Raw genomic sequence first — 14456 nt, 5'->3', positions numbered from 1 at the left:
ACTCCACTGGCCACCCAACCTGATTCAAATTCGCCTTGGGCGGAGGCGAAGCAGGCCGCTCCGCTACCGCTTCTGCGACCCAAAACGGAGCGGAGCACAGCCCGACTAAAAATCATGAGATGTGGGGAACCACCATAAAACACTCACACCAGCACCACCATGTCATTCTTCTTCCCAAGTCTTCAAGTCATCGGCAATGCTCCCAAGACATCTTGTACAATCCTTTAAGAAGCACTCTCGGCATCTCTATCTTTTATCCCCTGACCAACCCTGTAAGGATGATTTTGGCTAAGCGAGAAAAACTGCCACCGGGGAAGCTTTGTTGCTCATATCCAAGCCAACTGCCTTCAATGATTTACTTAGGCTCACTTCCTTCTCCAGAACTCAATCCTGCCACGCTGTTGTTGTGTAATCTGCAGTCTGGTTTCATTTGACCGGGCTTGTTGACTATCCCTTTGATGACTCAATGCTTGAAGTATACACTGTGGAAACATGCCCAATTTAGGCCATATGCGGATTAGTTTGTCAGGAACAGCAATTCCGGAGAACTTTGAGGGCTTTTCCAGAGGAGAGAAACTGTCCTTTCCTTCCTCCACTTTTATCTTCGCACCATATGTCCGGAGCTCCAAGGCATAGAGAGTCATTTCAGCCTCCATGTAGCTTAGAAGACCCATGGATATAACCCATCCACGTAAGACTAGCCAGAAACAAAACTGAGACTCAGTTCCTAGAAATGACAGAGCAGCCTTCCCCAAACTACTGTCTTCTGGAAGTGTTGGACTTCAACTCCCATCATCCCAAATGACCATGCTGTCTAGGGATGATGGGAGTTGTAGTCCAACACATCAGGAGAGTCAGAGCAAATAAAAGAAAATACTTCTTCACACAGCATGTAGTTAAACTATGGAATTCACTACCACGAGATGAAGCGATGGGCCACCAATTTGGATGGCTTTCAAAGGGGGTTGGATAAATTCCTGGAGGAGAAGGCTACTAGTCCTGATTATTTTTTTATTTTATTGCATTTTTATACTGCACAATAGCTGAAGCTCCCTGGGCAGTTCACAAAAAATAAAGCTATGTGCTACCTCCAGTATAAGCTTACATACACCAGTTGTTGGGGAACATGGGTGGGAGGGTGCTGTTGCACTGTGTCCTGCTTGTGGGTCCATGGTCAACTGCTGGTTGGCCACTGTGCGAACAGAGCACTGGATTAGATGGACCCTTGGTCTGATCCAGCAGGGCTCTTCTTATGTTCTTATGAGAGTGCCAAGTTGGGGAAGGCAGGGATAAAAGAAACAGCCCTTGACTCAAAGTTGACTCACCGCTTTGCAAGTTGCACATGGGTTGGAAGGCTCTCCCTTTTCTATCCTAGCGTTGCTATATAAACGGTTTGGGGACAGGTTATTTGAAGGAACACCTCCTCCCATATCTACCTGCCCGGACCTTAAGATCATCTACAGGGGCTTTTCTCCGTGAGCCCCTGCCAAAGGAAGTGAGGCAGGTGGCTACTAGGAGGAGGGCTTTCTCCGCTGTGGCACCCTGGTTGTGGAATGAGCTCCCCAGAGAGGTCCGCCTGGCACCTACACTGTACTCCTTTCGTCGCCAGCTGAAGACCTTTTTATTCTCTCAGTATTTTAACACTTAATTTTAGCTTAAATTTAAATTTTACTGTTTTAACTCTGTATTTTAATCTTATATTAATTTTGCTGCGTGGTTTTTATCCTGGTTGTGCTTTTTATACGGTATTTGGTATTTCTGCTCTTAACCTGTTGGTTGTTTTATTATGGTTTTAATTTTTGTGAACCGCCCAGAGAGCTTGTAATAAATGTAATAAATAAATAAATAAATAAATATTTAGATAGACAGCAAATACACGCAAAAGAAGACAGGGCAATGGGGGAGTGGGGGGGGAGTGTGTGTCCCTGCCTGACAGGCCAATCAGGCGCTTCACAACATGAACCTAGATGAGGTTCTCACTGGAAGCTCCTCCTTCACTCCTTGCTAGCTGTCATGGAGAACCAGAATGCCTCTGGACCTGTTGAAACTTGCATGTGGTATCGTGTGATGGACATGTGCATGCTGATAAGTAAATCAGCCGCCCCAGATGGGGTGAAAGTTCAAACGCAAGACGTTTTTCAACTGCGATGATTCACCAATTCACCTGAAAAAGCCGCTGAGGCCAGGTTTGCAACACCAAGCGACGGCTTGCAACTGTGAACAGCCCGACCGAGAGAAAACACCGCAGATAGAATGTTTCACATTGCTCCACATCACCCTGGTGCAAAGTGCTTTTCAGTGGACTCTGTTCCCACATTCAACTGCTAGTCAACAAGTACCGAGAAAGCCAAATACACATAAGCACAGGTATCAATTCACTAAATAATCAGAATAATAATTTGTGAAGCAGTCTTTGTGCATTTGTGATCCCCAACAGTTGCACAAGCTCCTAGTTGTGCAATACCTGCCTGACATGCAGCACCCTCAAAATCCCCTCCTACATCCTCCTGCTCATGGGAAAATGGCTTTTTCAAGGGGGAGAAAAGAGGAAGAAACAAGGGCATTTTTGGAGACGCTGATTCTAATTACAGGTCATCGGCACAGCAAGTTCCGGCATGACTTAGGAAGGCATTTCACAAGGGCAAAAGGACAACAGTCCAAGGAGAAAACCAGTTTCACATCCAGCACAAAAATCTGCCAATCACTTTCCGTGCATCACACACCGAGCGGCACTCGCTGTAGTCACTGACACAAAGAGACGTAAGCAATGGCGGCATCGCCGTTTCTATCTGCAAACTGCTTGTTCTAGCAGGATTTATTTATGGTTGAAATATCTACATGGCTCTTCACGAGAAATTCCCAGGGCAGTTTATATAAAAGGAAAATACAGAAACGGTTAGAATGCAGGTAAAGGAAACCAATAATCATTAGAGATTAGGCAGGTGGCTACCAGGAGGAGGGCCTTCTCTGCTGTGGCACCCCGGCTGTGGAATGAGCTCCCTAAGGAGGTTCGCTCGGCACCTACATTATATGCTTTTAGACGCCAGGTGAAGACCTTTTTATTCTCCCAATATTTTAACAATCTATAAATTTTAAATAACATGGTTTTAAATTTGTAATTTTGCATTGCTGCTGTTTTTATCTGGTGGAGCTTTTATATTGTATTTTATATTATGGTTTTATACTGTTGTTTTATATTTTGAATGGTTTTAATTTTTGTGAACCGCCCAGAGAGCTCCGGCTATTGGGCGGTCTAGAAATGTAATAAATAAATAAATAAATAAATAAAGAGAGAGAGAGATTGAGATTGACTGACTGACTGACTCTTGGATAAGTTGATACCAGGAATAGTTTGGAAAAGGGACAAAGTAAAGAGTTGTCAGTGCTAGGCCGTTCAGAATTCCCATTCAAATCTCGCTAAGGCAACAATCCCACTTCAATAAACCATTAACTCTCACCCTCAGCACATATAACCCATCCCGCAGTACAAAGGCAATAATGACCTACCATAAAGAAGCTTGTTGTAAGATTATCTTGGTTAATCTTTACAAGGATGATGAAGTGACAAAAAGACTGCACTCTGCACCAGGAAGTTCTTACCTCTGCTATAAATTCACAAGGTGGCATTTGGCTGTAATCCTGTGCCCATTTATCTGACAGTACGCCCTGCTGAACACAGTGGAGTTTACTTCTGAGTACACATGCAGAGGATTGAGATGTCAGTTGAGAGGCCAACATTTGCATTTATATGCACAGAGGCAAATTTAGGGGTGGAGACTTATTATTTAAATAGAAATATCTCAACATAGTGGGGAATGCTGTAACCAAGTGATTTCTGTGCTTCCTCAGTCTCTCATTGCTACACAGGGGATATAGGTGTACCCCAATATTTAGGGATATCAGGGAAACTGCAAATCTGACCAGCAGATTCCCAGATTGCATGTATTGTGGGTTATTTTATTTTTTAACTTTCTGGAATTTTGTTTTACATGTTTTTTCTACAACTAAATATACTTTCTACAACTAAATTTATTTAGTTGTAGAAAAATACGTAAAACAAAAAAAACCACTGGCTGAGAATGCACATTTCCTCTACAGGCTAAAGCATGAAAGTGCACATTTTGGGAAGATTTGTGTATTTTAGGGAAGATTTGCGCATTTTTGCAAGTGCAAATTTGCACAAATTTGGGAAATTGCAAACAATCTGATTCCGCCAACGAACAGACAATGGAACAAAAGGCACCTGACAATCTATGAAACACAGATGGAATGAATTTTACAAAATCTACCAATATTTTGTCTTCATCTTTTGCCCATTTTAAAGTAAATCAGCGGTTCATTGTTGCATTCCTACCACTATCCAAAATACAGCTCCTTTGTTTTGCAAGTTACTCCCTATTCTTTTGCATCTGTTTCAAGAAAGTACTACAGGTGACAGGTTAGGTTTACTGACCTGGAGGGACTTCATCAAGTTTTGAGTCAGGACCAAAGATTTCCAGTAGCCTAGTTGGGCCATTTCACACATTACATGGCAGCAAAGCCAAGTTTGCCATTGAGAGTACACTCAAGAAAGAACTAAATGGCAATCCCAACTCTCTGACATGTGTACCCATCGAAACATCAATTTTCAGACATCTGTTTGTCATATTCACACATTTGTTTTATGGTGTGCGCTTCAGAACAAACCAGCATGTAAGAAGACTCTTACTAGCTGTGGATTATGGGAGTTGCAGTCCAATATATCTCAAGGATACCAGGTTGGGGAAGGTTTCCCTACAGCACTTATCTTCTGAATTTCTAGAGCATACCAGCACTAGTAATCTTGCAGTTGTATTCATGACCGAGAAGGGCCTTGTATATGATGATGATGATGTTCCCAATTACAAAGAGCCACAAGACTGATAGCTATTAATTGCCACCTTCTACAAATAAACGTATAGAATCCTCACTCTTCTTTGCAGCCAGATTCCTCCAAACACCTGCAACCTAATCATTCATGCCCAGTGAGAACTAGATTAGAAACTAGTAAAATAAATTCTGCGTTTACATTCTGGGTGTGCTGTTTACAGGGAAGAATTAAGCATAGCACACACTCCTTCTTTAGCAGTCTGGATAAGGCCAGTCCACGGACAAAATGACAGTGCTTAGGTTCTCCATCAGGCATTTGAACGTTGCCTTCTATTCCTAGGAGTTCTGGACTCAAATCGCTTCTCAGCCACTAAAGTGCACTAGGCAACCGTGAGCCAATCACGTCAGCTCTATTCAGGTGTTCTGAAAAGAGAGGGAGCATTCCACCCCCACTGCACCCCTCTGTTGTCACATTTGTTGCCCTTAACTCATGGAGGGCAACTGACTGAAGAGAAGAGCTTCCTATATCCATAGTGGCTGTCCCCATGAGCCAGAATGAAATTGACTTTCTGGCTTGCATGGAGAACCTCCATGGAAACAGATAAATGTGATGAAGGGAGGGCTGGACCACTTCCTCACCTCGTGTTTGCTCTATTCAGGCTCAGAATGCCTGAACAAGGCTAGAGTCTCCCAACCTAGCCTACCACACAGGGTTGTTGTAAAAGTAAGAGTACACCCACCACCCACCACCCATGCACACCACTCCAAGCTCCTTAGGGCAGTGGTCTTTGACCAGTGGGTCACAACTCAAAAGTGGGTTGAGAGATCAGTCCAGATGGATCATGGCAAAGCTGTTGCCGCCATGTTGGACAATTGTGAAATTGTGAAGTGGGTCCCATGTTGCAGGTTGGAAGTCCAAGATGGGTCTCGAGTCGGGACCCATGTTGCAGGTTGGAAGTCTGGGTCCAATGTTGCAGGTTGGAAGTCCAAGATGGGTCTCGAGTCTGGAGTATTGCCTTAGAGGAAAGGCAATATCTAAAATGTGAATAACACAGGGAATCATCAACATGCTCAAAGAATTTGTGGAAAGGATCATGGGGCTACTTTTATTTATTTATGTTTGCATTTACATTCTGCCCTTTTTCCTCCAAGGAACCCAAGGCAGTGTATATAATCCTCCTCCTCAACAACAACCTTGTGAGGTGGGTTGGGCTGAGAGTCTGTGACTGGTCCACAGTCACACAGTGGGTTTCCATGGCCGAGTGGGGACTAGAACCCGGATCTCCCGACTCCCAATCCGACACTTTAGCCACCACACCACACTGGCTCTCTTTACTGGAAATTCTTCAGTTTTACAAAATTAGCAGATCAGCATTTCAGCTTCAAGCTTCTATGTCAACTTCTGCTTTCTCTTCAGCTCCATTCTGTTTTTCGTCTTTCAAGTCAGTCTCTTCTTTGCGGACTTTTTCAGCTTTGCTTCCTTGTTTGCAAGTCTCTGAAATGTGTTTGCATACTAGTCCCACCCACAGACAGCACAAACTCCCCTCTCCTTGGGGAACATCCAGACATTCATAAGAAGTTCTCTGTGTGAACAGATGTTAGCGTGGAGAGCACCTACACGCCAGGAGGACCTGTGTCTAACCGGGGCCAATCCTCACATGTAGGAGCTCTCCAAAGGTACATCTGTACTTGTAGAGAATGTCTTCTCCCAGGATGGGGTGCATGGTTCCAGCGGAGGACAGGGCTAGCCTGAGCAGCCCCAAAAATACCTCAACACATTCACTGAATGAGAGAAGTCCATGGAGATCTCAACAAAATATGAAAGGAAAGTACCTCAAGTTCTTTGCCAGGTGTGTGGGGTGGGAGATGCTAACTGGGGGCAGCAAAATCTTTCCCCGGAAAAGTGACAAAGTACAAAGCAGTGTTTTTATTCTTGTTCTTTGTGAAGGACCTTTTACATTACTTTTTTAATGATTTGTATAAGCCACCTTGAGGCGTCTTTTTTTACATGGGAAGCTAGTGTTTTAAAAAACACAGTCTTAAACAAAACAACAGATTAGAAAAAGCTTAGTAAACCACTCATACTTCCATTCTGTTTTTGCATTAACCTGAAATTATGCTTTTAAAATTCTCCTCAAACTGCATATTTTGATATTTGGATGGATAACTAAGTTCTGTCCTGCTTGTTAGCCAGTGAGGCATGGGTTAGGTAATTTTGTATAAGAATCTGCAAAGATCAAACCCTTCAAGCATCACTAACAAAGCAAAACTGATCTTACGCAGGCCCTGCTGAGAGTTAATTCCCTGTCATCTTTTGTAACAGAAGACCAGTTTTGTAAGACCCCCATTAAAAAGTCTAGTGCCTGCAGTCATCAAATTAAGAAACTTCCTGACTATTTCTTTAGTTGCCCACCAACACAGAGCACAAAGGACGGAGGGATTTCTCAAGTATATTGAATGTGAGCCATAAAACACACACACACAAACACACGTCTTTTGTAAAAGTGTAGTAACCACAATAGCAAGACTTTTCTGATTACTGCATAAAGCAAGTGGCTTTCTGTTTGTTCACCATCTTGCAATATAAACCACGCTGCCTTAAGGCGGAGGCGAAGAGGATTGGGGGGCCGGCAGAGCGTGGCGAAGAGGATCAAGGTAAAGGCGGATCCTTCACCTCAATCCGGAGCTCCGCCGGAAAGGTAAGTGGGGTTTACCGGGCCCTGCTGCTGTGGCTGTCGACCATGCGGCGACAGTGGCAGGGCCCGGTAAACACCCCCCCCGCCCTCCGCTCCCTTACCTGCCTCCGTCCGCGGTCCCTCGGCGTCTTCAATTGAGCCCACGGTTCAACCAGGAAGTCTGGGCCGCTTGAACCGTGGGCTCAATTGAAGACGCCGACGGACCGCGGACGGAGGCAGGTAAGGCCCCCCCTCCCCCTTGATCCCTTACCAGGCTCTGCCACCGTCACCGCACGGGCGGCGATGGCGGCAGGGCCCGGTAAACCTCCCGACCTCCTCTCCCGGCCTTACCTGGCGCCACTCCCCTCCACTGCGGAGCTCCGATTCGGAGCCGGAGCTCCGCAGCAAAGAGGAGCGGAGTATGGGCGGAGCGGCGCGGAGCGGGCCGACCCGAAATTTTTGGATCGGCCCGCGGGGCGGAGCGGGGGTTCGTGCACACCCCTACTTGCCAGGATCTCTTCTCAATCATCCAAGAGTGCAGGACACAGACTAATGGGCTCAACTTACAGGAAGCCAGATTCTGGCTGGACATCAGGAAAAACTTCCTGAATGTTAGAGCGGTATGACAATGGAACCAATGACCTAGGATGGTCGTGAGCTCTCCCACACTAGAGGCCTTCAAGAAGAAGCTGGACAGCCATCTGTCTTGTATGCTTTAGGGTGGATTCCTGCATTGAGCAGGGGGTTGGACTCGATGGCCTTATAGGCCCCTTCCAACTCTACTATTCTGTGATTTGATGAAGACAACCTCAACCAACCTTTTTCCTCAGTCAGTCCACCTTCTCACCACCAGCTGCTGTTGTTCCACATCCTCTTTCTCATAATTGTTACCACTTCCTTGCTTGGCAGCCAGTGAGCAAGTAGGCAGCGGCATCTACTGCTCCACCTCCTCCTCCTCACCACCAACCACCATTGTCTAGGCCAGAGTGAGAGGCAGGTGAACAAGCTGGTTGCAACATTGAAGAGGAGGAGGAAGCCCAGAGGGATCTTCTCAGTGGGCAGTTGCTGGGGTGTGTCTATCCTTGATACTGGCCCTGCTTAGGAGGAACATGCTCTAGATATAGACAACTTGATTGACTGACCCACACCAACATTTTGTGCAGTATTGTATGTTGCTATGGCTAAGGCTGGAAAACCCGAATTGAACTGAACAAATACCAGATTTATGATGGAGGTAAAGGCAAGAATGAGACAGGAAATAGTAATACAAAGTAAAGGTCAGAGGGGGGTGGTCATGCCCTTCAAAGCTTGGAGCCTCTTCCTAGGAGTACAAGGAAAATATGTGGGAGTAATCCCGTGCACCACAGTGGGATTTACTTCTGAGTAAACATACATATAACTGGATTGCACATTACGTCAAATAAGCCATCTGTGCAAGTTTGCTTTGAGTGTGATTCACCCAGGTCACCGATTCAACTTTCTTCTTCTTTTTTAAAAAGAAGAAGGAGAAGAAGACGCAAGCCAGCTGTTCTATTAATCCAAGATGTTTGTCCCTTCTTATAAAGAGAGAAGATCTTTTGCAGAATGTTAGGGATTTTAGAGGAAGAAGGGGAAAAGAAAGGCAAAAGTTTTAAAAAATAAAAAAGTGAAGTATGTGCAAAATCATACCAACTAGCCCTTTGTCATCCCAGGAAAACGGTTGAGTAATGAGGGTATCTGTGGCGATAACCACCTTTCTGTCCCTTAGGTATGTCTGATTTGTATGTCTAGCGAGTGCGGAATGTTTGACTGAGTGGGTGTGGCTAGTGATGCTGTGAGAAAGGCAGAGGGAGGAGTATAAATAGGTTGGCTGAGGGGATTGTGAGAGTTAGTTTGAGGTTTGGTTTTAGTCTGGAAGTTTTAGTCCGGCTTGTGCTTCGTGAGAGTGTTTGGTGTGAGGAGATAGAATTTTAAGGGACTTGGGATCGTTGTTTTGAATATAAAAATATGCAAGTTTGATCTAAATTGAAATACTAAAGATTTGTTAAATTTCAATAAACTTTACTTTGTGTTCTGTTACCACACAAACCATGCGTCAGCTCGGATTTATTACCTGCTATAGTACACAGTGTAAAAACATCTAACAATACACCTGCACTTCAGTACCTCAGTAATAGAACCTATTTCCCAAAACCCTTTACCTTGTTCCCTCACATATAGGGGAGAGGTTGTGTTGGTTTTACCCTTTCCTCAGGCTTTTCAAGAGGTGGCGCTTGGCTTGAGAAGTATCTAAGGAGTGTCTCTTATGCAAAAAGGGAACTTTCCTGTTTGCAGAAGGACCACTAGCCACCCATATCCCAGGCTTTCAAATACCAGCCATGCAGACAAGTGGCAGATTCAAGGCAGCCGCTACACTGACACTATGATGTTTATCAGCCTTGATGCACTCATCATCACCTAGAACAGCTTTACCTAACCTGCCACCCGACCTATGTGTTGGACATCACCTCCAGCCAGCACGCCAGTTGTAGCCCAACACATCTGAAGGACAAGGGCTATAGGTCAGTGGTCGAGCACCCACTCTGCATGCAGACCATCCCAGGTTCAGTCTCTGGCATCTCCAGGTAGGGCTGGAGGGGGGGGGGGGAATCCTGCCTGAAATCATTGAGAGCTGCTGCCAGTCAGTGTTGACAATACTCGGCTAGATGGACCAGTGGACTGACTCAGTATAAGGTGGCGTCAGGTGAGGGAGGTTGACTTTACAGCCTCTGCCTTGGTCATCAGGGAGGGAACACCCCAGTTTCGGAAGTCCTTTAAGTAAGAGAAATTATCTCATCTGAGAGATGATCAACGGGCTTTTCAGGAGCAGTCAGGACAGCTGAAGTATTCTAAAACTGCATCTATGCACAGAACAGCCTTTCCCAACCTGGTGTGGGAGTGCTGGCTGGCTGGGGCATCCTTTGTGTTTCAGTCCAATGTTTATTTATTTATTTTGCATTTATATCCTGCCTTTTTTCCTTCCAAGGAACCCAAGGCGGCATACATAATCCTCCTCCTCTACATTTTATCCTCGCAACAACCACCCTGTGAGGTAGGTTGGGCTGAGAGTCTGTGACTGGCCCAAAGTCACCCAGTGGATTTCCATGGCCAAGTGGGGAATAGAACCCAGATCTCCCGACTCCCAGTCCGACACTTTAGCCACTACACCACACTGGCTCCACATACCTCTGGAGGACACCAGGTTAGGGAAGGCTGATTTAGAACATTTAAGAGCATAAGAACATAAGAAGTGTCATGGATCAGACCAAGGGTCCGTCTAGTCCAGCACTCTGCTCACACAGTAGCCAACCAGCCATCAGCCGGGGATGAACAAGCAGGACATGGTGCAACAGCACCCTCCCACCCATGTTCCCCAGCAACTGGTGCACACAGGCTTACTGCCTTGAAGACTGGAGATAGCACACAGCCATCAGGGCTAGTAGCCATTGATAGCCTTTGCCTCTAAGAACTTATCCAACCCCCTTTTAAAGCCATCCAGATTTGTGGCCATCACCACATCCTGTGATAGTGACTTCCATAATTTAACTATGCGCTATGTGTGAAGAAGTACTTCCTTTTATTTGTCCTGGATCTCCCTCCCATCAGTTTCATGGGATGACCCCGGGTTCTAGTATTTTGAGAGAGGGAGAAAAATGTCTCCCTATCCACATTCTCCATACTATGCATAATTTTGTACACCTCTATCTTTGGGCAGCTGCAAGCCCCAGAGTCGCTGCAGGGCTCACTGTGGGCAACCCTTGCCCTGCCCAGAAATGTATGTTGGTTAGTTGCCATTTTGAATTGTCTGAAAATGCCCCCAATGTAGCATCATTCCAAGGCTTTGTAGGAATTTTTAAATGGCAGTTATGAACCAAGCTACTGCCACCAGGTATGCCCAGAAATGGGGCCCCACTGAGGTCGGAATAGAGCCCAGTGCTGACTCTTGGTCTTTGAGGGCCCTTGACCAAGATACCTTCAATGCCCCCTTTCCTGGATGAATCTACCTTGCCACTGCTATTGTCTCCAGCTACTATTGCTATTAATCCTCCATTCTCTCATGATTGCTACTGCTCGATAGGCAGAGAGCCGAAGATCAAATAGGCAGTGGCATCCACTGCTCCTCACCACAACCATTACCTGGGCCAGATCAAGAGGCAGGTGAACAAGCAGGTTGCAATGGGGGAAGAGCAGAAGCAATTTGATGGAGTTCTTATCAGTGGCCCTTTGCATGGGGAGGGGGGTCCGTCGACAGGTGCCCAACCGTGCTCACCCTTGATATGGGCTTTGTGGGGCATCTCCAAGAAGGCACTTTGCTAAGGGTCCCCTCAAACAGAAGTCAACCCTAAACATGTATTTCCTTATTTTAAGAGAGAGACAGAGAAAGGAAAGCTTCCATATTTAGCATCAGATGAATTATCCACCATTTTTCTTTGTGTTTCTCATCGTCCCATCAAGAGCTCAACAATACATTTTCAGGGAATTGCTGATACTAAAGTTGAAGTGGTATTGAATGTGTTGTGTTTTTTTTAAAAAAAAGATTAGGTTTAATTAAGGAAAACCTATATTGTTCCATGTAATAAGAAGGCCTTTGTTGACCTCACCCACCGAGAGAAAAATACACAGCTTCTGTCCATGTTCACCTGTTCAACTGGAAAGTCTAGTTAATAACAACAGCCAGGCCCTTGACGTTAACAAGAGAGGGTTGATTAACCCTTTTGTGTATAATGACTGGAGAACACAACCAGAAGAAAACCTGTAGTAGCTACACGTTTGAGTCACCATAACATTAACCACATAAAACAAAGCAAAAATAAAATGGCTTTTATGCTCCATCAAAACTGCATTATTATTTAAGGCTGAATGCATACCTTTATTCTGGATTAGGGCAGCTTAAATAGGGGGCAGGACCCAAGAGAGATACCCCAAAACAGCTTCCTATATCACAGAAAATGCCAGCCAGTGGTGTGAGATCTAAGAATTGCACCCTACGATCCTTTGCAATGCCACAGATGATTTTATTTATTAATGATGTAACTGGATGTATAGCCTGCCCCATCCACAGGGCAAGTAACAATGCATTAATTATTCTCCTGTATCCCTGGCAACTAAAAGCCAATTTACTTGATCACAAATGTCTTCCACACCTTCCGGAAGAAGATACATAAACTCTGGTTTTTGTGAGCCTTCGGGGTAAGAGAATTCCAAAATTGAGCAGCAGCCACTGAAAACATCCCTAGAGATGTCTTGGCCTTCCTGATTTGACACATAAATGGTCTACTTAAGAGACTGTTCCCAACTGTGATAGAATGCAAATGAGGTGATCGATAAGGTACCCGACAACCCAGTCCCATTGGAAGGCAGAATGCCAAAAATACACTGCTGTACATGTAGTGCGCTCCTTTATGGCATTGCCAGGGATCCTCGCAATGGACAGCCAGTGTGGTGTAATGGTTAGAGTGTTCTGCTAGGACTGGGGTCCTGGGTTCAAATCCCCACTTGGCCATGAAGCTCACTGGTGAGTCACCGACTCTCAGCCTAAAGTGTGCCACAGGTTGCGGTGAGGATAAAATGGAGAAGGGTCATGTACACCGTCTTGGGCTCCTTGGAGGAAAAGGCAGGATCTAAATGTAACAACTGCACAATGGCACCCATAGAAACAACATTCTCCCACCAACAGAAGCACCTGGGTTGTTTATACACTCAAGGCGACTCATCCCTGAACTTGATACCAGGCCGAACTCTGTCATTTCTGTACTTAGTGAAAGGCTACGATCCAACGCACACATAATGAGTCCGGCAAGAGCCACTGAAGTGCATGCACCTTACATCCGAGTAAAACCGACCCAGTAAACAATTGTTCTAAGGGTAGTATTAGCCATTAAAACCTACCAATTCCTCAAGTTTCCAGAAAGCTGGACAACAAGAGAAGCCACTAGCCATGGAAGGCGGAAGGAGAACTCCTCGCTGTGTAAAACCATGGTCGCGATCCACAACCCACTCACTCTGGAGTAACTGCATTCCCCTTCTATGGGCATCCTCCGACCTTAATCGCCTCCGAATTACCATCCTCTACCACCACTCCAAAAAAACCCCCCCACAGGCTCGCGCTTACCTCGGTCTTACTGCTGTATTTCAGGCCCGAATTAAAATCCTGCGCTTTGGCTCCAGCGGGCGGGTGATAAATGTTCATTTTCCTTTCGTTGGAAAGCCGATATTTCTTCATGGTTGGTGATATTTCTCTCCCTCTTGGTGGAGAAGGTGAAGATCGGGCGAAGAAAATGAGAAAAAGAGTTCCTAAGATCCCCCCCAAAAGACTTTTTTCCACGCTTCCAGAAATGTATAAAGTCCTTCTCTTAGTGCCTGGGCTGCTCAAGAAAAGAAAAGAAAATCACTTTTAACCAGACGCCATGGCCGGGGAAACCTTTCTTCCGCTGAAATCCGCACGCCTCCGGAGAAGGCAACTTTTGAAAGAAAAGGAGGAAAGAAAGGGTAAAAAATGAGACCACCTCTGATCACTCAGTTCCTCCCTCCACATCCGGTGGTTGAAATGTGACTCCTTCCCAGGATGGTTCTTCTCTCGTTTTCTCTCCCTCCTCCTCCTCCTCCTCTGCCTTGTTTTCTTCTTCTTCTTCTTCTTCTTTTTCACTGCCGGAGTCTTCCTTGTGCGCCCCTTACCACGCAGGTAACTCAGTTTCAAGGGTGGGGCTGAAGCGCTCTCTGCCTCCTCACACGAGATTTACCTTGGCCTCCCGGCCCCTCCTTTTTCTCTTTCGCCCTTCCTCCTCCTGGCAGGTGAAGGAGCGAGCAGGAAACGCCTGGCAAAGGTCCCTCGCCATTCTCTGCAAGGGCAGCCTCGCCAGCAAAACCCCAGGTAGGGATAGGATGGAGGTAACCTCCAGGTCCTCGACATGTCTG

General features: G+C 45.7%; 1 protein-coding gene across 1 annotated transcript in view; it reads right to left on the bottom strand.

Annotated features, from left to right (window-relative positions):
- ST14 (ST14 transmembrane serine protease matriptase) overlaps positions 1 to 14217 on the bottom strand; it is a 45750-nt gene extending 31533 nt beyond the window's left edge. The window contains exon 1 of the mRNA XM_063138896.1: positions 13654 to 14217. Coding sequence (XP_062994966.1) covers positions 13654 to 13764 — 111 coding nt within the window. The 5' untranslated portion in view covers positions 13765 to 14217. The remainder of the gene's footprint in view (positions 1 to 13653) is intronic.
- Positions 14218 to 14456: the final 239 nt, after the last annotated feature.

This window comes from Elgaria multicarinata, chromosome 12 (genome assembly GCF_023053635.1).
Source record: "Elgaria multicarinata webbii isolate HBS135686 ecotype San Diego chromosome 12, rElgMul1.1.pri, whole genome shotgun sequence".
NCBI classification, from domain to species: domain Eukaryota; kingdom Metazoa; phylum Chordata; class Lepidosauria; order Squamata; family Anguidae; genus Elgaria; species Elgaria multicarinata.
The sequence above is the reverse complement of the archived record's forward strand: the minus strand, read 5'-3'. Positions and strand labels throughout refer to the sequence as shown.